The 21,739-nt window shown below is 43.2% G+C and overlaps 2 protein-coding genes across 3 annotated transcripts; one reads left to right on the forward strand and one right to left on the reverse strand.

The window, feature by feature from the left end:
* Positions 1-514: 514 nt before the first annotated feature.
* On the reverse strand, positions 515-13,246 carry IQCF3 (IQ motif containing F3). Of its 2 annotated transcripts, none has more exons than XM_043886754.1 (3): positions 2,146-2,211; positions 1,932-1,979; positions 515-970 (listed from the first exon to the last, which is right to left on the reverse strand). In XM_043886754.1, the coding sequence occupies exons 1-3, from the start codon at positions 2,161-2,163 to the stop codon at positions 572-574; spliced, it is 465 nt and encodes a 154-aa protein (XP_043742689.1). In that variant the 5' UTR covers positions 2,164-2,211; the 3' UTR covers positions 515-571. The 2 variants fall into 2 exon arrangements, with proteins under 2 accessions (XP_043742689.1, XP_043742688.1); XM_043886753.1 differs by lacking the exons at positions 515-970; positions 1,932-1,979; positions 2,146-2,211 and adding exons at positions 8,845-9,325; positions 12,801-12,896; positions 13,083-13,246.
* A 7,595-nt stretch (positions 13,247-20,841) lies between these two features.
* Positions 20,842-21,112, forward strand: LOC122683159 (40S ribosomal protein S29-like). The gene has a single exon (XM_043886758.1). It carries the CDS (start codon positions 20,871-20,873, stop codon positions 21,039-21,041), a length of 171 nt encoding a protein of 56 aa, XP_043742693.1. The 5' UTR covers positions 20,842-20,870; the 3' UTR covers positions 21,042-21,112.
* Positions 21,113-21,739: the final 627 nt, after the last annotated feature.

Raw genomic sequence — 21,739 nt, forward strand, 5'->3', positions numbered from 1 at the left:
AGCATGAAGCTTGCAAAACCTTGTGTCCAGTCATCACTCAGGCCAGCCTCCTGTGGTTTCTCTGGGCTGCTCTGTTCCCAGGACAGCCAGCCAAGTGCCTGACTTCTGTCTGGGGCTTGCCAAACACATAGCCAACGGGTGCAATCCTCGCTGGGTCCCAGTGGCAGGCTGAGTGTGTAGCATGCCTTCACTCTCATATGAGGAGGTACCCAGAGTCTTCAGAAATACAAAGCCCAATGCCTCCCAATTGTGAGTTTAGGAGACAAGACTGATGATGGAGATGTGGAATGGGACATCTGGCTCTGCATATATGAGGTCACCCTCAGGCAGCAGTTTCTGATTTGGATACAGTGGCACATGGCTACTGTGGGTCCAAACAGGGGCCATAGGCACTGAGGGGCAGGAGTTGGGGCAGGAGGGGGAGATACCTATATTGAAGTATTCCCTGAGTAGAAGAGGGCCGGGCCTGAATCTTTGGGGTCCCCATCCTGAGACAGTCACTGAAACACACAAAACCTGGTCAGACATTTATTGGGGTGGTGGAGCCAGTTCTCCACCCTATAGTATTCTCTTAGATTGATAGGATTTCAATATGGAACTCTGGCTGGTTGAAAGCACCTCCATATTGTGCCTGTGAAACATCACTGGTCTGAAAGGTGAAGCAGCTCTTTGGAGCCTGTAGTATGCATACAGCGTTGCACACTTGGCAGTAACGTTGATGGCACTGCCACATGCGAACCCAAGACTGGAGCTTGACTGCTGCCTGCTCCTGGATTATGTAGATCTTCAATGAGATCTGCCGTCGCATATTCAACTTCCTCCACAGGACTGTTTTCCACCAGTACTGAATCATCCAGGCCCTGAGGGCGGCTGACAGCAGGGTCCTACGCACCAGGGTTCCACGCCACCAGGCCTGGATCTTCCCAGCCGCCTTCATCCTTGCTATCTGGCGTTGTTTTGCAAGAAGCAACTAACCAAGCAAAGCAGAAGACTCCTAGTGAATTTTTCACCATCAACCACAGCTGTCGTGTCTGCCACAAAGGACCTCTGATTGTCTCTTTGAACAATCAGCCTTTTCCCTGGTGGATCTCAGGGCCCAGGAACCTTGGGTGGGGTTCTGGCTCTACCTCTGTCTTGTCTATGCCCACAAACACATCTGCTTACCCTCTGAGTCACAGTGTCTTTGTCTGTATAAAATGAGGAGATGCTTGCCCTGTGGTCTTCACAGGTTCATGGAATCAGTGGAAACACTTTCTGATCCAGAAGACCAGACATGGATGTGAGGAACCAAAGGGTCCTCATGAGGATTAAACTCTGAACTTATAGCTTGCATTTCAGCCCAGATTCCAGCCTGTGATGCTACCTCCTGATGCCTTACACCATCACAGCCCCCTCGTAGCTTCCTCCACCTCATTTCTTTTGACTTCCACTACTCTTTCCTGGTGGCTCAGATGGCAAAGAATCTGCCTGAAATGCGGGAGACTGGCTTGGATTCCTGTGTTGGGAAGATCCCCTGGAGAATGGAATGGCAATCCACTCCAGTATTCTTACCTGGATAATCCCATAGACAGAGGAGACTGAGGGCTACAGTCCATGGGGTTGCAAAGAGTCGAATACAGCTGAGCAACTAACACTTTCACTATCTCTCAATCACTCTCATATCCTTCTAGGCCCAGCATGCCCTTTCTCCAGCTCTCTAGTTTTCACTGAGGTGTGTCTCACCTTCCATGTGGCCTGTCAGTATCCTGATTCCTCGCTTCTCTACTGTCTCTCTCCCTCCCTCACCCAGAATATGGAGGGAATATACCAGGACAGGAAGGCACCACTGAGCTGATTCCTGTGAGACTAGAGATGAAGCCTTTACTTTCAGGGACCCTGGAGTCAGAAGGCCAATGGTCTGAGGTTCCCGCATGCTCCTGGGCCCCACCTACCTTCCTTTTCCTCTCTTTCTCTAGATCATCATTATCTGGTTCAGGCTTCTGCAATCAGAACACAGGGAGAAAGCATGAGTGAGGATCAGTCTCTGTGCAAAGTTCTCAAAGCTCCAGCTCCCTGTTCTTTTCCAGGGTCCTTGAAGTCATCTAGTGCTTCCCTTGGCCGTGGGGCAACTCCCCACTCTTGGGGAAGGGAGCGTCTAAGTCTTACACAGCATTTACTGCCCATGGTTTTGGGGCAGTGGTTGAGGTGTTCATATCCCTCTCTGGTCGCTGCTCCATTGGTCTTGGCAGAGGCAGGAAGGATGGTAGATGAGGAGATAGCCATGATGTCACAAGGGCAACTATGACCCAAGGACCATGTTGCCTTCTCCAGGCTCAAACTTGTTGGATAAAGTGGAAACACCTGCATTTCCCTCCTGCTAGGGATGCACCAGGGTCTTTGGTAGAACCACATCCCCTGAGAGTGTGTCTTGTCCCAAGAATGATCTCTGGTTTGGTCCACCCACAAAATCATCCTGTCCTCAGCTACTGAGCAGAGCAGCTCACATAATGCAGAGGAAGGTGCATAGGCTCAGGCTGCTCTCCACACCCTCCCATTTTCTGTGCAATGGTGCCCTTCTTCAACAGGTGAGAAAGTCCCTCCTCTAATGGGGAAGAGTGTGGGTATGGATGGCGAGCAGAAGGGGCCAAGGAAGGTTTGGGATGGATGCACCTCAGTCAATTTCTGCTCCCTCTTTCCAGCTGCTGTCCTTCTATAGCTGTTGAGTTGCATTCAGCAGGCCAATGTTATATTCCTTATAACAAAAGAAGCCCTTTCATCCTGTCTGAAATATAGTGGGCAGGAGGGATTTCCCAAATGATCATTACCTAGGAGACAGGCAATATCTCAGACTCCTCCTGTAGTGGCAGTGGTCATTTAAAGTTAATTAGGTATTCAGGCTTGCTTCAAAAGCCACAGTTTTCTGACTGTCTCCACAGTCACTTCCCAGCCATGGTCACACTCTCTCTCTCCAGATCTCAGTTAACAGGCTGACATGGCCTCTTCATTTCAAAGTATTATCTATCAACTTTCCACCAAAGAAGATGATTTAGTTTTTCTGCCCCATTCCAAACAACCCCACATTTTCCTCTCATTTTCCCTATGAGGTTATTTGCAACTTAGGTCCGATCATGACTTAGTGTTTACTTTATCATGACAAGAGAGTGCTACTGACAGCCATACCATGAAGTACACTCTTGATTCCCTTTCTCTTCCCACGCAGCTTCATAGAAACTCTTTTTATTATGAAAATGTTTATATATATATAACTTGATGACAGTGACTCTATATGTACTCATGACCCAGAATAATCTGTTTTTATCCTCTGAATTAATTTCTAGGTGACCTCCAAGGAGTCTCTACAACAGACAATGCTGCAAGGAGCATCTTCCTATCACTCTGCAGCTGTGGGAGGCATTCTCCAGGGTCACACACAGGTTGGCTTGCTGAGTCATAAAACAGGTGGCTCCTCCACACCACAAAATCCTTACAAACTGCTCTCCACAGTGGCAGATCCGATCTAACTTCTGTCAATTATTAATTTTCCTTAAACTGAAAATGCAAAGTGGTGTCGCCTTGCTGTTTTACTTTGCATTTCTCTTGACTAGAGACTTGTGTGAGACAGTCTGTGAGACTTCTCTGAGACATGGTGTGACTCAAGGGTAAGTATCTGGGTTCCAGTCTTGATATAGATTCTTTCTGGCTGTGTGAACTTGAGGCAGGAGATAGGTGGGCTCCAGGCTGAGCAGCTGAAGTTTGTCCCCTGTGGAGAGATACTCCCAAGATGAAGATAATAGCAGGAGCCAAGAGAGGAGCTGAGCCCTGCCTAGACAAAAGATAAAGAGACCACATATTTCTTATTCTAGAGGTCAAAGAGATCTTTCTGACTACACATGAGCAGAAAGGCTTCTTGGGGGCCAGAAAGGGAGGAGGTGCCACCCCATAGTAGATGATATCAACCTATCCTTGGCCTCTTCACTAGAATCCATCTTGGCTAAGAGATGCACACACATACATGGGAGGACCCTAAGTTAAACCAAATAGACTCAGAGCCAGGCAAGAGCAAGATGACTGGCTAGAAGAAACCTGTAAGAGATGCCCCATATAAGTGATTCAAACTACCATGAGGATAGGACTCTTTCTGAGCCCGCCTATGTGATTCTATTCACTTGTACTTTGTCCTTCTAATAAACATTTTACTTGTTTCACTACTTTCTGTGGAAATTTCTTCATGGAAATTCACCTTCTACAAAGCTGACAGGCCAGGGCCTTCTCACTGGCCACTAGCTTTTAATACTTATACAAATCGTATTAGTCAGATCATAGAGCCATCCTCTAATTTTTCAATATTTTCTACATTATCTTTAAACTCTGTCTTTTCTGTGTTACTTTTGAGAAGATTTTTTCCATTTTTTTAAGACTCAACTTTCAGGAGCTCTTTCCTGTTCTCTGAATATTCTTTAAATGGCACACCATTTTTTAAAATTAATTAATTTTAATTGGAGGCTAATTACTTTGCAACATTGTGGTGGTTTTTGCCATACATCGACATGAGTCAGCCATGGGTATACATGTGTCCCACCATCCTGAACCCCTGCCACCTCCCTCTCTACCCCATCCCTCTGGGTTGTCCCAGAGCACCAGCTTTGTGCTCTGCTTCATGCATTGAACTTGCACTGGTCATCTGTTTTACATACGATAATATACATGTTTCAATGCTTCTCTCTCATATCGTCCCACTCTCACCTTCTTCCACATGGTCCCAAAGTCTGTTCTTTACATTTGTGTCTCTTTTGCTGTCTTGCATATAGGGTCGTTGTTCCCATCTTTCTAAATTCCATATATATGCATTAATATACTATATTGGTGTTTCTCTCTCTGGCTTGCTTCACTCTGTATAACAGGCTCCAGTTTCATCCATCTCATTAGAACTGACTCAAATGCATTCTTTTTTATAGCTGAGTAATATTCCATTAAGTATATGTACCACAACTTCCTTATCCATTCGTCTGCCAATGGACACCTAGGTTGCTTCCATGTCCTAGCTATTGTAAACAGTGCTGCAAAGAACATTGGGGTACATGTGTCTCTTTCAGTTATGGCTTCCTTGGTGTCATGCCCAGCAGTGGGATTGCTGGGTCTTATGGCAGTTCTATTTCCGGTTTTTAAAGGAATTTCCACACTGTTCTCCATAGTGGCTGTACTAGTTTGCATTCCCACCAACAGTGTAAGAAGGTTTACTTTTCTCCACACCCTCTCCAGCATTTATTGTTTGTAGACTTTTTGATGGAAGCCATTCTGACCAGCGTGAGATGGTACCTTGTTGTGGTTTTGATTTGCATTTCTCTGATAATGAGTGATGTTGAGCATCTTTTCACATGTTTGTTAGTCATCTGTATGTCTTCTTTGGAGAAATGTCTGTTTAGTTCTTTGGTCCATTTTTTGACTGGGTCATTTATTTTTATGGTATTGAGCTGCATGAACTACTTGTATAGTTTGGAGATTAATTGTCAGTTGCTTTATTTGCTATTATTTTCTCCCATTCTGAAGGCTGGCATATCATTTTATTTCACTGATTTATCATCTCTTATTAGCCTAGAAAATTAGTTATAGTTGTTAGCTTGGGTTTTTTTTTTTTTTTAGCTTGGGTTTTTTTTTAACCTTTTTCTTCTGTTCCCAGTATTGGCTCTATTTCTTTGAAGCCCTTTTTCCTGTTTTTTTGTCTTAGTCTTTCATGTAAGCAGCTTTATGAAAATATCAATGATTTATGTTAAGTTGCCTATTTATGTATAACAGGAGAATGCTACTCAGTGTCCATGGTGGGGCTTAGGATGCCATGCAGTAAGGGCTAATAAGGCAGAGTTGGGTTTCATTTCAAACATCAGTACTCATTTGTTTTATCCTTTGGAAACTGTGGTAGATTGCTTTAGAGGCCTTATATTCACACCTTTTGCTATGGGACTTTGAAGTTTCTTTGCATAAGGGAATGGAATCCGTCCTCCTGTGTGTTAGGTCTGGCTATGTGACTTGCTTTGGCCAGTAGAATAAGGGCAGCATGACATGAAAGTTTGACTTTGGCTTTGAAAGGTTTTGCCCATTAATGTTTGCCATTTCATATTTTTGCCATTGCCAAGACAAGAAAATGCCTAGGTAGCTTGCTGGTATGAGGAGAAGGATGAGAAATGTGGAGCAGAGCTTCCCCAGTCAAACCACCCCAGTTGAATGCAGCCTAGGTCAATATGCTTTACTGTTGCATTCAACTGAGGCTTGTGGCAGTTTGCTATTCAAGCAACAATAATGGACTGATTCCCCAGAGAAGAATCACAAACTTTGAGTCAGAGGGTAGGAAATCAAAGTTGACTGCAGGCCTTTAGGTAGCTGAGTTGGCACAGAGGGCTTGAGGTTTCACTATTCAGCCTACACACTTCCAATCAATCCCTCCATGTTAGTATGGCACTTCACCTCTGCCTTCAGCAATGTGTGAAATCCTTGAGTTTGGATGTTCTTTGCTTTAAATTATCCAGAAAATAAAACCCTCTCCTGCTAGGGCGGAAGAGGGGCTATCACCAAATGATACACATGAAGGAGGGGAATGGCATGAAGGGGAAATTCTACAAATCCTTAAATAAATGTTTAATCCTCACCTTAGACTCTTAACAGCTGGTGCGTCAACTTCACAGTATGTTATTATTACAAGTTTATAATGTATTTTATGTGACTGATCATTTTTCCAGTCTCTTTTTCTGTGGATATTTATTTATTCTTTAAAATGATACTTTTGCCTCAGTTTGGTAATTTCCCCAAAACTTCTAATGAGATTTTTATTGGAACTGAGGTTAATTTACAGATTAACTTAGAGATAATTGACAACTTTACAACTCAAAGTCATATTATCAATGATTATTTTTCCTATTTATCTAGATCTTCTTTTATATCCTTCTGAGCTGTGCACAAAAGCAGCATATGTAAATTCAAGGATATGCCCTTAAAGAGAAGTAGCATGCCTTTCTCCTTCTTTTTCATCTTTACTGGCTAGATTGCAGATCTAATTATTGATCTTGAAGCTGCCATTTTGGATCATGAAGTGACCTTGGGATGAGAGGCCATATAGCCTCTCATACATAGCATAGTAACAGATTGTAAGGGGAAAAGATTTCTTACCTTGTGGGTACTGTACCAGGCTTGGAACACCTGTTTGTAAACTTAAACCTCTTTTTGTTTAAACCACCATTACTTTAGTTCTGCTTTCATTTACAGCCACCACATAGTTAAACTCTACCCCAGTGATATGGGGGTATGATGGGTTGGGCCCAACAATCTGCTTTAATGAGACTCTCCATGTCATTGGGACCATTGGTAAAGTTTGAAAAACACTGCCCTATTTCCTGTAGATCCAGCATACATAAAAGGATCTCTTCATGGTAAGATGACCCACTATCTTTAGGAGGTAGAGCTCAGAGGTTATTCTTGAGTGAAGGCTGACATACACATGCTTTGCCTAAGTGGAGTAGAGGGCAAGAGAAGGACCTGACAAGTTCATTTATTCCTCATGCAGTTGTTTCAGGAATGAATGATGATTGCCTATGGCTTTGTTCTGCTGACTAGCTGAACTAGGCAAAGGATAAAATTTCACATCTGGCTCTCAGGTGACCAATCCATGATTAGATTCACACTCAGACCATTCAAATTCTAGATGAGGCAACAAGAGCAAAGCACTGAGATGGGAAGGTGCTGGGTTTAGTTGATATTAACAGAGCCACCAGGGAAGGTATTGAGAGAGTGAGATGGCCAAGGCTAGGCTGTGTGGGCTTCTGTTGTCCCCAGGCGGGTGAGCGGGGGGTGGGGGTGGGGGGACTTTGGGAATTGGTCTAAATTGAATGGAAATGCTCTTGGATTGACAGAAATAACACTGCTAAAATGGCCATGCTACCCAAAGCAAACCACAGATTTAATGGATTTTTACTGAACTAAGCCACCAGGGAAGCTCAGATTTAACTTACCCATGTAATTTTTCACAGAACTGGAACATATAATCCTAAAATTTATATGGAACCATAAAAGACTGAGGACTGCCAAAGAAATCCTGAGGAAAAAGAACAAAGCAGGAAGCATAACCCTGCCAGACTTCAGAAAATACTACAAAGCTACAGTAATCCAAACAACATGGTATTGGCACAAAAACAGACTTATGGATCAAGAGAACCAAACAGATAGCCCATGATCAATCAATCACCTATGGTCAATTAATCTTCAACAAAGGAGGTGAGAATACATGATGGGGAAAAGACAGTCTCTTCAGCAAGTACTGTTGGGAAGTTGTACAGCCCCATGTAAATTAATGAAGTTAGAATACACCCTCACACCTACACACAAAAAAAACCCTACAAATGGCTTCAAGACTTAAATATAAGACAAGACACCATAAAACTCCTAGAATGGAATATAGGCAAAATATTCTCCAACATAAATCATATCAAGGTTTTCTTCAGTCAGTCTCCTAAGGCAACAGAAGTAAAAGCAAAAATAAACAAAAGGGACCTAATCATCTACAAGCTTTTGCACAGCAAAGGAAACCACTGACAAAATGAAAACAGAAAACTATAGACCACACTATGAAGGAGTTTCCCTGGAGCTGGCTGACTTGGAAGCCCTGCAACCCCATCTCTTCTACTCATGGCAGCCACTGCTAATTAATCACAGACCCCACCCATCCAGCCCTGGGCTCTTAGAATCCTCCTTCAAATGGGACCCCAGATAACCTCAGAGCTGACCTGTGAGATGCCCAATATCTGCCATCATTTACTTTGACCCTTCACTGAGACAGGACCTCCTGAAGCTTGTCTGACAGAGACCTTGTGACACAGTGTTGGACCCGACCTGATCAGTTCTTTATTGGGAAGGGGATGCAGTCCGTAATCCGACAGATGTGTGATCCCAGAAAGATCTCAAGCTCAAGTCCTAGCTGTCTTGCTGTGAGTTCATAGCTGCCCCTAAAGAAGCCACGGGTATGACAATTATGCCAGCGCCAGTACACTTGGATGATGCGGACGGCATGGAGCAAACGGCAGTAACGAAGCCGGACGCGCCACATGCGAACCCAGGACTGTAGCCTGACCACTGCCCATTTTTCCCGAGCATAATACTGCAGCATAGCCCGTCGTTTCTTCTCCAGCAGCTCTGCCAGCTTCTGTTTCCACCAGTATTGAATGATACATGCTCTGAGAGCCGCATGCAGTAGCGTCCTACGCACCAGGGTGCCCCGCCACCAGGCCTGGATTTTTATTGCTTGTAGCTCATTGTTTGTAACCACCTTTGGGGGTGGTTTTGGCTTTTCCACTGGGGGTGGCGGCTACAAGGAAAAAGAAGGGACACTCAGAAAATGTTACCAACCCACCTCAGCCCTGGCATGAGCTAGGAAGGGGTCTTGATACTTTGTCAACAAGGGTCAATTCCTCAGTAGTTCCTGAGCACTGAGCAGGCCACTGGCTGGAGCCAGAAGACCAGAGAGACACCCTGTCTCCACCACTCTTGGTTTAACAGACACATCACAGCTGAACATGGAGTCTCACAGTCCTCATATGTTGCTTGGGGGCGCACCTGCCCTAGCTGTCACCTGGTTCCTTGGGCTTGTTTGGCCAGTCTAGAACAAGAACACCATGATCTATGGGTCAATGGGTTATTCTGTTGCACCCTGGGCCTGATACCTACCTGGGAAGCATATCACTTCCCTTCAGATCACATCCACAGGCTGGAGAAGGGGCATCCTTTGCTCTCCTTTCATGGCTGACACCAGCTCCAATGCACAACCTGCTGGTTTCTCTGTCAAATCATGGAATTAGACATTTGCTGTCCCACATAGTTTGGAGCCCTGCTCATTTATTTCTCACTTTCACTTCTTTTGGTTCTCACATCTTGAACTTCAGTTAACTCATATATATGCACTCATGTAAACACACAGACACTCCCACACAATTCTAGACTTGGGTTTCTAACACCCAGTTGTGGATGTGACTGGTGATGAAAGTAAAGTCTGATGCTGTAAAGAACAATATTGCATAGGAACCTAGAATGTTTGGTCCATGAATCAAAGAAAATTGGAAGTGATCAAACAGGAGATGGCAAGGGTGAACATTGACATTAAAGGAATCAGTGAACTAAAATGGACTGGAATGTGCGAATTTAATTCAGATGACCATTATATCTATTGTGGGCAAGAATCCCTTAGAAGAAATGGAGTAGCCCTCATAGTCAACAAGAGTCCAAAATGCAGTACTTGGGTGCAATCTCAAAAACGACAGAATGATCTCTGTTCGTTTCCAAGGCAAACCATTCAATATCATGGTAATCCAACCTCTAGTTGGGTTAGTGGCCTCAACCACTAATGCCGATGAAGCTGAAGTTGAATGGTTATATGATGACCTACAAGACCTTCTAGAACTAACACCCAAAAAAGATGTCCTTTTCATCATAGGGGACTGGAATGCAAAAGTAGGAAGTCAAGAGATACCTGGAGTAAAAGGCAAGCTTGACCTTGGAGCACAAAATGAAGCAGGGCAAAGGCTAACAGAATTTTTCCAAGAAAAAGCACTGGTCATAGCAAACACCCTCTCCCAACAGCACATGAGAAGACTCTACACATGGACATCACGAGATGGTCAATACAGAAATCAGATTGATTATATTCTTTGCAGCCAAAGATGGAGAAGCTCTATACAGTCAGCAAAAACAAGACCGGGAGCTGACTGTGGCTCAGATCGTGAACTCCTTATTGCCAAATTCAGACTTAAATTGAAGAAAATAGGGAAAATCACTAGACCATTCAGGTATGACCTAAATCAAATCCCTTATGATTATACAGTGGAAGTGAGAAATAGATTCCAGGGATTAGATCGGATAGACAAAAGTGCCTGAAGAACTATGGATGGAGGTTCGTGACATTGTATAGGAGGCAGTGATCAAGACCATCATCAAGAAAGAAATGCAAAAAGGCAAAATGGCTTTGTGAGGAGGCCTTACAAATAGCTGTGAAAAGAAGGGACGCGAAAAGCAAAGGAGAAAAGGAAAGATATTCCCATTTGATTGCAGAGTTCCAAAGAATAGCAAGGAGAGATAAGAAAGCCTTCCTCAGCGATCAATGCAAAGAAATAGAGAACAATAGAATGGGAAAGACTAGAGATCTTTTCAAGAAAATTAGAGATACCAAGAGAACATTTCATGCAAAGATGGGCTCAAAAAAGGACAGAAATGGTATGGACCTAACAGAAGCAGAAGATAGTAAGAAGAGGTGGCAAGAATACACAGAACTATACAGAAAAGATCTTCATGACCCAGATAATCACGATGGTGTGATCACTCACCTAGAGCCAGACATCCTGGAATCCAAAGTCAGGTGGGCCTTAGGAAGCATCACTATGAACAAAGCTAGTGGAGGTGATGGAATACCAGCTGAGCTATTTCAAGTCCTAAAAGATGATGCTATGAAAGTGCTGCAGTCAATATGTCAGCAAATTTGGAAAACTCAGCAGTGGCCACAGGACTGAAAAAGGTCAGTTTTCATTCTAATCCCAAAGAAGGGCAATGCCAAAGAATGTTCAAACTACTGCACAATTGCACTCATCTCACACACTAGCAAAGTAATGCTCAAAATTCTGCAAGCCAGGTTTCAACAGTATGTGAAACCGAGAACTTTCAGATGTTCAAGCTGGATTTAGAAAAGGCTGAGGAACCAGAGATCAAATTGCCAACATCTGTCTGATCATAGAAAAAGCAAGAGAATCCCAGAAAACAATTACTTCTGCTTTACTGACTATGCCAAAGCCTTTGACTGTGTGGATCACAACAAACTGTGGAATGTTGTGATGGGGAATACCAGATCACCTTGCCTGCCTCCTGAGAAATTTTTATGCAGATCAAGAAGCAACTGCTAGAATCAGACATGAACAATGGACTGGTTTCAAATTGAGCAACTTTCACTTTCATTGTACACGAAAGGAGTACATGAAGGCTGTATATTGTCACCCTGCTATTTAACTTCCATGCAGAGTACATCATGAGAAATGCTGGGCTGGATGAAGCATAAGCTGGAATCAGGATTGCCAGGAAAATATCAATAACCTCAGATATGCAGATGACACCACCCTTATGACAGAAGGCGAAGAGGAACTGAAGAGCCTCTTGATGAAAATGAAAGAGGAGAGTGAAAAAGCTGGCTTAAAATTCAACCTTCAGAAAACTAAGATCATGTCATCCAGTCCCATAAGATCATGTCATCCGGTCCCATCACTTCATGGCAAATAGATGGGGAAACAATGGAAACAGACTTAATTTTCTTGGGCTCCAAAATCACTGCAGATGGTGACTGTAGCCATGAAATTAGAAGACACTTACTCCAAAGAAAAGCTATGACTGATCTAGACAGCATATTAAAAAGCAGAGACATTACTTTGCCAACAAAGGTCCTTCTAATCAAATTTATGCTTTTTCCAGTAGTAATGTATGGACGTGAGAATGAAAGTGAAAGTTGCTCAGTCGTGTCTGACTCTTTGCGACCCCATGGACTATTCAATCCATGGAATTCTCCAGGCCAGAATACTGGAATGGGTAGCCTTTCCCTTCTCCAAGAGATCTTCCCAACCCAGGGATCAAATCCAGATTTCCCGCATCACAGGCAGATTCTTTATCAGCTGAGCCACAAGGGTGACAAATTCCCTGATCATCCCATGCTATGGGCCACAGAGAAAGACAACTGTTACCACTGGGTGACTTTAGTTAGACACATTGCAGGTTTGGGTCCCCTTCAACTTTGAGAACCTCTATTGGCCTACCTCTGGTTTTTTTTTCTCCTTTTTCTTCTGCTTTTCATGTAGTAATGTGGTTTCATCAACGTCTTCTATTAAAATTTGACAAACGTGGCCATCCTTCTGTAATCAGAGTTTAGAGGGAAAAGATAAGAGTAGGTTGCTCTCTGTAAATTCGGTTCTGAGTCTACCACATGCTCAACCTCTTGCCTTGCCCAGAGACCCTACAAGTAGGACTGGTATCCTTAACAACTGTGAAATCCACCTTTCCCTGCCTGCAACTTTGGGGAGATTGGCTCTCTCTCTTACACAACATCGAATGCCCATGACTTGGAAATAGATGGTCCAAATCTCTCAGGTCTGTGATCCCTTAAATTTCCCATAGTTAGGAGTTAGATGGTTCCATTGCTCTCAGGTCTGTACTCTTCCAGCCACATCTCAGGCAGGAAGAAGGAAGGGAAGACAGAAATGATGTCATAAGGGCACCTATGACTCAGGCATCAGAATGGTTCCCAACCATTGAGCCCTTTTTGTGAAAACATGTAAGTTCTATCCATTTTTAATGCTATAAATGGCCAAAATTTGGCTAAAATGGCAGGATACTGAAAATATTGGCCCATTGGTGCACAAAGCTGTACAAAGTTCATCATTTCATGCCTGTTGATAAAAACATACATTTGAGAAAACTTAAATATTCATCAATAGGGAGTTCAATTGCATGGATTTCAGTTCAAACAATGGAAGCAAATAATATACAGAAAGAATGAGTCTGGAGCAAAATCTTAAGTGTTTTATAAAAGGAGATGTACTATGGCTAAGACGCACATGAAATGATGCCCAGTATCATTATTCATGATGGAAATAAATTTAGAACCATAATGAGATATTTTTTAGACACTCTAGAGAATCGCTAAAGTGAAAAACAGTGACAATCAAATATTGATGAGAATGTACAGTAGTTGAATCTCTTATATACTGTTGGTGGTTATGTATAAAACACTATAAATACTATGGAAAATGGTTTGGCAGTTTCTAATATATTTAAACATATCTCCACTCTATAACTCAGCAATTCCACTCCCAGGTATTTACACAAGAAAAATGAAAACATGTTGTCTACAAAAGATTTGTGCAAGAATGTTCATAGCAAGTTTATTCAAATAGGTCAAAATTGGAAACAACTTAAATGTTTACCAAAACTGACTAGAGAAAGCAACTTTAGTTTATTTATATAATGAAATACACAGTGTTAAAAGTGAACAAATCGCTGAAACACACAATAACATAGGTGAGTCTCAAAAACATGCTAAATGAAAGAAGCCAGACATAAACTATTTACAGGATGATCCATTTATTCAAAATTTTAAAATAAGCAAACTTAAACTGTAGGTGAAATGATTCCAAATAAAGATTATACCTAGAGTAGAGTTATAAGATGTATTGCTTGCAAACAACACACACATACACACACACAAAAACAAAGAAAAATGTGCTCTGTCTTATTCTCAGTGGTGCTTACTGGGGAATACAGAATTGTGAAAACTTACCCAAATCATCTATTAAGAAGTGCTTAAGGGGAAAGATCAAGATGGCGGAAGAGTAGGATATAGAGTTCACCTTCTCCCCACAGATACATCAAAAATACATCTACATGTGGAACAACTCTTATAGAACATCTACTAAACACTGACAGAAGACCTCAGACCTCAAAAAGGGCAAGAAAATCTCCACATAACTGCATCGGACAAAAGAAAAAAGAAGAAAAGAGAAGGGAATCTAGATAGGATCTGTACCCTTGGGAGGGGGTTGTGAAAGCAGAAAGATTTTCAAAAACCAGTAAGTCCCCCTTACTAGCAGGGGGATCAGCCATGACAGAGGAGCTTTGGAGCCTCAGGGGAGAGGGTGGCAACAGGTTTGCAGAGAGCAAAGCAGAGAGAAACTCACATAGACCATCAGTGCTGACAGGGGATGTGCAGGTACATAGCCCACATGCATGCTTCCAGGAAGGCGGGGCAGTGGTTGGCTCCTGGTCTCAGGTCCCTTGGCAGAGGTGGCTGACCACTCCTACCACAGGGGATAATGGCCAGCACACACTGAGGAGAGACCGTAAGCATCCAAACTGAAACTAGCCCTCTCCATCCTGAAGGGTTTGCACCCCAGTGTTCATCGCAGCACTGTTTATAATTGCCAGGACATGGAAGCAACCTAGATGCCCATCAGCAGACGAATGGATAAAGGAGCTATGGTACATACACACAATGGAATATTACTCAGCAATTAAAAAGAATTCTTTTGGATCAGTTCTAATGAGATGGATGAAACTGGAGCCCATTATACAGAGTGAAGTAAGCCAGAAAGATAAACACCAGTACAGTATACTAACACATATATATGGAATTTAAAAAGATGGTAATGATAACCCTATATGCAAAACAGAAAAAGAGACACAGATGTACAGAACAGACTTTTGGACTCTGGGAGAAGGCGAGGGTGGGATGTTCTGAGAGAATAGCATTGAAACAAGTATACTATCAAGGGTGAAACAGATCACCAGCCCAGGTTGGATGCATGAGACAAGTGGTCAGGGCTGGTGCACTGGGAAGACCCAGAGGGATGGGATGGGGAGGGAAGCGGGAAGGGGGATCGGGATGGGGAACACATGTAAATCCATGGCTGATTCATGTCAATGTATGGCAAAAACCACTACAATATTGTAAAGTAATTAGCCTCCAACTAATAAAAATAAATGAAAAAAAACAACAACAACTAGCCCTCTGCCAAAAAAAAAAAAAAATTCAAACAAGCCATGCAGGGACACTCCTGCATATAAACAGCCCTTCAAGAGTACAGTAGAGGTTTTTGAGGTTTTGATATAGCAATGTATATACACACAAGGTTGTTTTAAACTGCTGATTTCTTTCTTGCCTAGAGGAGTTCCTTTAGCATTTGTTGAAAAGCTGGTTTGGTGGTACTGAATTCTCTTAGCTTTTCCTGGTCTATAAAGCTTTTGATTTTTCTGTCAAATTTGAATGGAGCCTTGCTTGGTAGAGTATTCTTAGTTGTAGGTTCTTCCCTTTCATTACTCTAAATATATTATGCCACTCTCTTCTGGCTTGCAGTTTCTGCTGAGAAGTCAGCGGATAACCATACAGAAGTTCCTTTGTATGTTATTTGTTGTTTTTTCCCTTGTTCTTTCAAAATTTTTTTCCATTGTCTTTTAATTCCCACATTAGGGAAGTTTTCAGCTATTATCTCTTCAAATATTTTCTCAGGTCCTTTCTCTCTCTTTTCTCCTAGGACCCCTATAATGCGACTGTTGGTGCGTTTAATGTTTTCCCTGAGGTCTCTTAGGCTGTGTTCATTCATTTTAAAAAATAATCTATTTAATTTTGGCTGTGCTGGGTCTTTATTGCTTTGGCGGGGGGCGGGGGGGCTTTTCTCTGGTTGTGGAGAGTGGGGACTACTCTCTAATTGCAGTGCGAGGGCTTCTCAGTGTGGTGGCTTCTCTTGTTGCAGAGCATGGGCTTGAGGGCAGTTGGGCTCCTGGTTTTGGAGCACAGGCTCAACAGTTGTAGCACACGGGCTTAGCTGCTCTGCAGCCTGTGGGATGCTCCACCAGGGACCAGACCCACATCTCCTGCAACAGCAGGCCGATTCCTTACCACTGAGCACCAAGGAAGCCCCTGGAGGTCTCTTAAAGTATCCTCGTTTTTTTTTTTTTTCTTTCTTTTTTTTTTTTAATCTTTTTTTTGTTCCCCTTATTGGTATACCAATATAAATAAACAACTGTTTAGACAAAGAGGTGAGAGAGAATCAAACAAGGCAGGGAACGTGGATGATTCAGAAGTTGGGAGACACATGAACCCCTTCGTGGTCTGGCCTACAGAGTTGAAGAGCCTATCCACAAAGGGTGAAGGGGGCAAAAACAAAACACAGGATGTAAACAACAATCGGATAGAGTCCTGACCTGTGCATTTTCTTGTAACTCGAAGAACTGAGGCAATTTCACAACCACTCAGTGAAAAGTCTTAAGTTTCAAAGTATTAATCCAGATATTTACCTTAGCTCTTCACCACCCTTTGAAACCCCATGCAGAGTCCCGAGACACTCTTCCTCGTTTGGTCCTAGACTTGAGGACGGGACGCGAGGAAGACAAATGAGTGAAGAACGTCACAGTTCCTAAGATTCTTCAGCAAGTCAGCAGTCCGGGGGCCGCCCAAACCTCTGGGAAATTGAGGAGATACCGCCGGAACCTCCCACACGAAACACTAGTTTTCTAAAAAGTTTCCGGCGCGCCGCGGCGCCCCGCCCCGCGCCCCCCAAACGGGCCTACACCGAGGCTTCCCTCTCTGAAACCCGCTAACTCACAAGTGTCCTCGGGAAAGGACTGCGCAGGAGGGTCGGCCAGCACCCCCAGCCCAGGAGCTCCAGGGCCGGAGGAGTGACGGCCTGACGCGCTTGGTCCTAGCTTCCTCCCGAGCCAAAGGAGGTAGTGCCCACGCGGAATGGGTAGGCCTGGCTCCGGGCTGAGCGCTAAGCCTCGGCCGTGGCAGCAGGGAGAAGCGACATAAGAAAAGGCAGGGCCGGCAAGGGTGTGGGAGATCGGGGGCGGTGGCAAGAGACCATCCTCGTTTTTTAAAATTCTTTTTTCATATTTGGACAACCTCTAGTGCATTTTTTCATTTAGTCATTTTGTCATCAGCTCCATTTGGTTCTTCTCTATATTTTCTCTTTGTTGAAATTCTAACTGTGGCTATCTAAATGGTCTGAGGAGGCTGGGTCCCCGGTGTTAACAGGCTAGAGAAAAGACTCCAAAATGGTGCTTACCATTGCAAGTTATTATCATAGTTGAAAGAGCTTCCCCAAATGGCTGCTGTCAGCACCTCTATCGACAAGAAGATCCCCAGTTGCATTCTGCCCCTCCAGGAGGGTTTCCAAGATGAGTAAGTGGGTCTGACCCAAGCTCTTTTCAAGCTACCGCTTCTGTACCTGGACTTGGAATCTTTTGAGATTTTGCACTCACCCTTTCAGAGTTAAGTTTGTTTCCTATAGCCCTCTGGCTCTTCTAAAAATAAGCCCCTCTGGTTTTCAAAGCCAGATGTTCTGGAGGTTCATCTTCCCAGTGCAGGATCCCTGGGCTGCAGAGTCTCAGATCCCTCAGTCCTTGGGGAGGACTTCTGCAGTTGTGCTTATTCCTTCCATTTGTGGGTCACCTTCCCAAGGGTTTGTCCTGACTATATTGCATTTCTGGCCCCCTGCCCATTTTGTTGTGGTTTCCCCTTTATGTCTTTATTGTGGAAAATATTTTCTACTACTCTTCAGGTCATTATCATAGATGGTTTCTCTGTAACTACTTGTAATTCTGGTGTGCCTGTAGTAGGAGGTGAATTCAAGGTTTTCTGTTTCTGCTTTCTTGGCCACCACCCATCCCTCAGGTTGTAATTTTGATAGCTACATTGTTCCTCTCCAAGATCCATAAGTGGCTCTTTAATATAATGTGTTGTTCCTTTTTTAAGGCTGAGTGGTCTTCTCCTGTCAAAAATATGAACATTGAACTTTCCTGGTGGCTCGGGTTCAATCCCTGGTTGGGGAACTTAAGATCCCATATTCCATGTGGTGTGGCAAAAAAAGTGTAATTGTATATTTTTTATACTAATGTATACATTAACTTAGTTCCTTTAAACTGTCTTAAATCTTCCCTTTAGTTACTGTGTTTCTGCTTGTTGGGCTTAGGGAGGTTTTTTCATGCTGTTGGTCTCCCTGAAAGCTTGATGATTCCTGGCTGGGTGTTCATCTTTGAGATTTCATTTAACTTACTGATGAGTGATAGTCCCTGATTCCACAGATTACATGGGAGATGTGGGATAAACCGTCTGGGTGAAATGTAAGTGGGAAGACTCCTGGGAAGGAGTCTTCTTTTTTTTTTTTTTTTTATTAGTTGGAGGCTAATTACTTCACAAGGAGTCTTCTTGTACAAGAATGTTACATGGTACCAGGCCCTGCCTCTTCTTCCCAGGCCAGTCAGTTCCTCCCTGAAGACAGGTCCTATCTTGCCAACTGCATGTCGCAGCAGGAAAGTTGGCTGCTCCTACTACAGACATATTCCAACTAGTTCCTACGATAATGCACAGCCTCTGCTGCCCCCTGCACAAGCTCTACCTTGCAGGAACTGGAGGGCCATTCTCCACTTATATATGAAATCTTTTTTAGAGCTTTGGTTCATTTTCTTTAAGTCTTTTCATATTTGCCTCTGTTCTTTAAAGTATCCATATAATTTCTGTCCACTGAAGACCTCTATTTTTTTTAAGGTACTATTGGTTTAGTTGCTAAGTCGTGTCCAACTCTTGTGACCCCATGGACTGTAGCCCGCCAGGCTCCTCTGGCCATGGGATTTTCCAGGCAAGAATACAGTAGTGGGTTGCCATATCTTTCTCCAGGGGATCTTCCTAAACCAGGGATTGAACCTGGGTCTCCTGAACCTGATTGAGCTACCAGGAAATTCCCAAGGTACTATTAGATGTTTCTTAAAAAGGTATGCCTTAAAAAAATGTATGCTTTTTCCATTATTCCCAGGAATTTGAGGTGGGAGAGGAAGGTCTGAACCTGTGCTCAAATAGGATTTTAATCCATTTTCTTACGGACATTTTCTGAGTTTGCTTTGTGGTCATGTTTCCTTGAGGTTTGGGGTAAAAAAACTGAAGCAGATTTTAGCCAGTGACTAAGAATTTCCTTATGATTATACAGTGGAAGTGAGAAATAGATTTAAGGGACTAGATCTGATAGACAGAGTGCCTGATGAACTATGGACAGAGGTTCATGACATTGTACAGGAAACAGAAATCAAGACCATCCCCAAGAAAAAGAAATGCAAAAAAGCAAAATGGCTGTCTGAGGAGGCCTTACAAATAGCTGTGAAAAGAAGGGATGCGAAAAGCAAAGGAGAAAAGGAAAGATATTCCCATTTGATTGCAGAGTTCCAAAGAATAGCAAGGAGAGATAAGAAAGCCTTCCTCAGGGATCAGTGCAAAGAAATAGAGGAAAATGATATAATAGGAAAGACTAGAGATCTCTTCAAGAAAATCAGAGATACCAAGGGAATATTTCATGCAAAGATGGGCTCAATAAAGGACAGAAATGGTATGGACCTAACAGAAGCAGAAGATATTAAGAGGTGGCAAGAATACACAGAAGAACTATACAGAAAAGATCTTCATGACCCAGATAATCACAATGGTGTGATCACTCACCTAGAGCCAGACATCCTGGAATCCAAAGTCATGTGGGCCTTAGGAAGCATCACTAGGAACAAAGCTAGTGGAGGTGATGGAATACCAGCTGAGCTATTTCACGTCCTAAGATGATGCTGTGAAAGTGCTGCAGTCAATATGTCAGCAAATTTGGAAAACTCAGCAGTGGCCACAGGACTGAAAAAGGTCAGTTTTCATTCCAATCCCAAAGAAAGGCAATGCCAAAGAATGCTCAAACTACCACACAATTGCACTCATCTCACATGCTAGTAAAGTAATGCTCAAAATTCTGCAAGCCAGGTTTCAACAGTATGTGAAACTGTGAACTTCTAGATGTTCAAGCTGGATTTAGAAAAGGCAGAGGAACCAGAGATCAAATTGCCAACATCTGCTGGATTATCAAAAAAGCAAGTGCTCCAGAAAAACAATTACTTCTGCTTTATTGACTATGCCAAAGCCTTTGACTGTGTGGATCACAACAAACTGTGGAAGATTCTGAAACAGATGGAAATACCAGACCACCTGACCTACCTCTTGAGAAACCTGTATGCAGGTCAGGAAGCAACAGTTAGAACTGGACATGGAACAACAGACTGGTTCCAAATACGAAAGGGAGTACATCAAGGCTGTATATTGTCACCCTGCTTATTTAACTTATATGCAGAGTACATCATGAGAAACGCTGGGCTGGAGGAAGCACAAGCTGGAATCAAGATTGCTGGGAGAAATATCAATAACCTCAGATATGCAGATGACACCACCCTTATGGCAAGAAGTGAAGAAGAACTAAAGAGTCTCTTGATGAAAGTGAAAGAGGAGCCTTTTACCTTGTTGCAACCGAGAAAGCAACATGGGTCACCAGCAGCTCTACTGGAGCCATCCGAGAAAATTCGGCCAGGGTTCTCGCTCTTGCCGGGTCTGCTCAAACTGGCACGGTCTGATCCGGAAATACGGCCTCAATATGTGCCGCCAGTGTTTCCGCCAGTATGCGAAGGACATCGGCTTCATTAAGTTGGACTAACTGAACTTCCTTAGATGGCTCATCCAGCACATCACCCCTAGACAGAAATAATACTAGCTCTTTGTATATAAAATAAAAGTTTTCAAAACTTAAAAAAAAAAAAAAGAAAGAAAGAAAGTGAAAGAGGAGAGTGAAAAAGTTGGCTTAAAGCTCAATATTCAGAAAACTAAGATCATGGCATCCGGTCCCATCACTTCATGGCAAATAGATGGGGAAACAGTGGAAACAGTGGCTGACTTTATTTTTTTGGGCTCCAAAATCCCTGCAGATGGTGACTGCAGCCATGAAATTAAAAGACGCTTACTCCTTGGAAGGAAAGTTATGACCAACCTAGACAGCATATTGAAAAGCAGAGACATTACTTTGTCAATAAAGGTCCGTCTAGTCAAGGCTATGGTTTTTCCAGTGGTCATGTATGGATGTGAGAGTTGGATTATAAAGAAAGCTGAGCACCGAAGAATTGATGCTTCTGAACTGTGGTGTTGGAGAAGACTCTTGAGAGTCCCTTGGACTGCAAGAAGATCCAACCAGTCCATCCTAAAGGAGATCAGTCCTGGGTGTTCACTGGAAGGACTTATGTTGAAGCTGAAACTCCAATACTTTGGCCACCTGATGTGAAGAGCTGACTCACTGGAAAAGACCCTGATGCTGGGAAAGACTGAGGGCAGGAGGAGAAGGGGATGACAGAGGATAGATGG

The sequence above is a fragment of the Cervus elaphus genome, chromosome 24 (assembly GCF_910594005.1).
Source record: "Cervus elaphus chromosome 24, mCerEla1.1, whole genome shotgun sequence".
NCBI lineage: Eukaryota > Metazoa > Chordata > Mammalia > Artiodactyla > Cervidae > Cervus > Cervus elaphus.

What these genes read in the sequence shown, in the direction of transcription:
- LOC122683159 (XM_043886758.1), top strand. Translation starts at nt 20,871, where the DNA reads ATGGGTCACCAGCAGCTCTACTGGAGCCATCCGAGAAAATTCGGCCAG.
- IQCF3 (XM_043886753.1), bottom strand. An exon ending in AGGAGAAAAAAAAACCAGAG is followed by an intron (nt 9,326 to 12,800) that starts GTAGGCCAATAG and finishes TTTTCCTTGTAG; the next exon opens with CCGCCACCCCCAGTGGAAAA.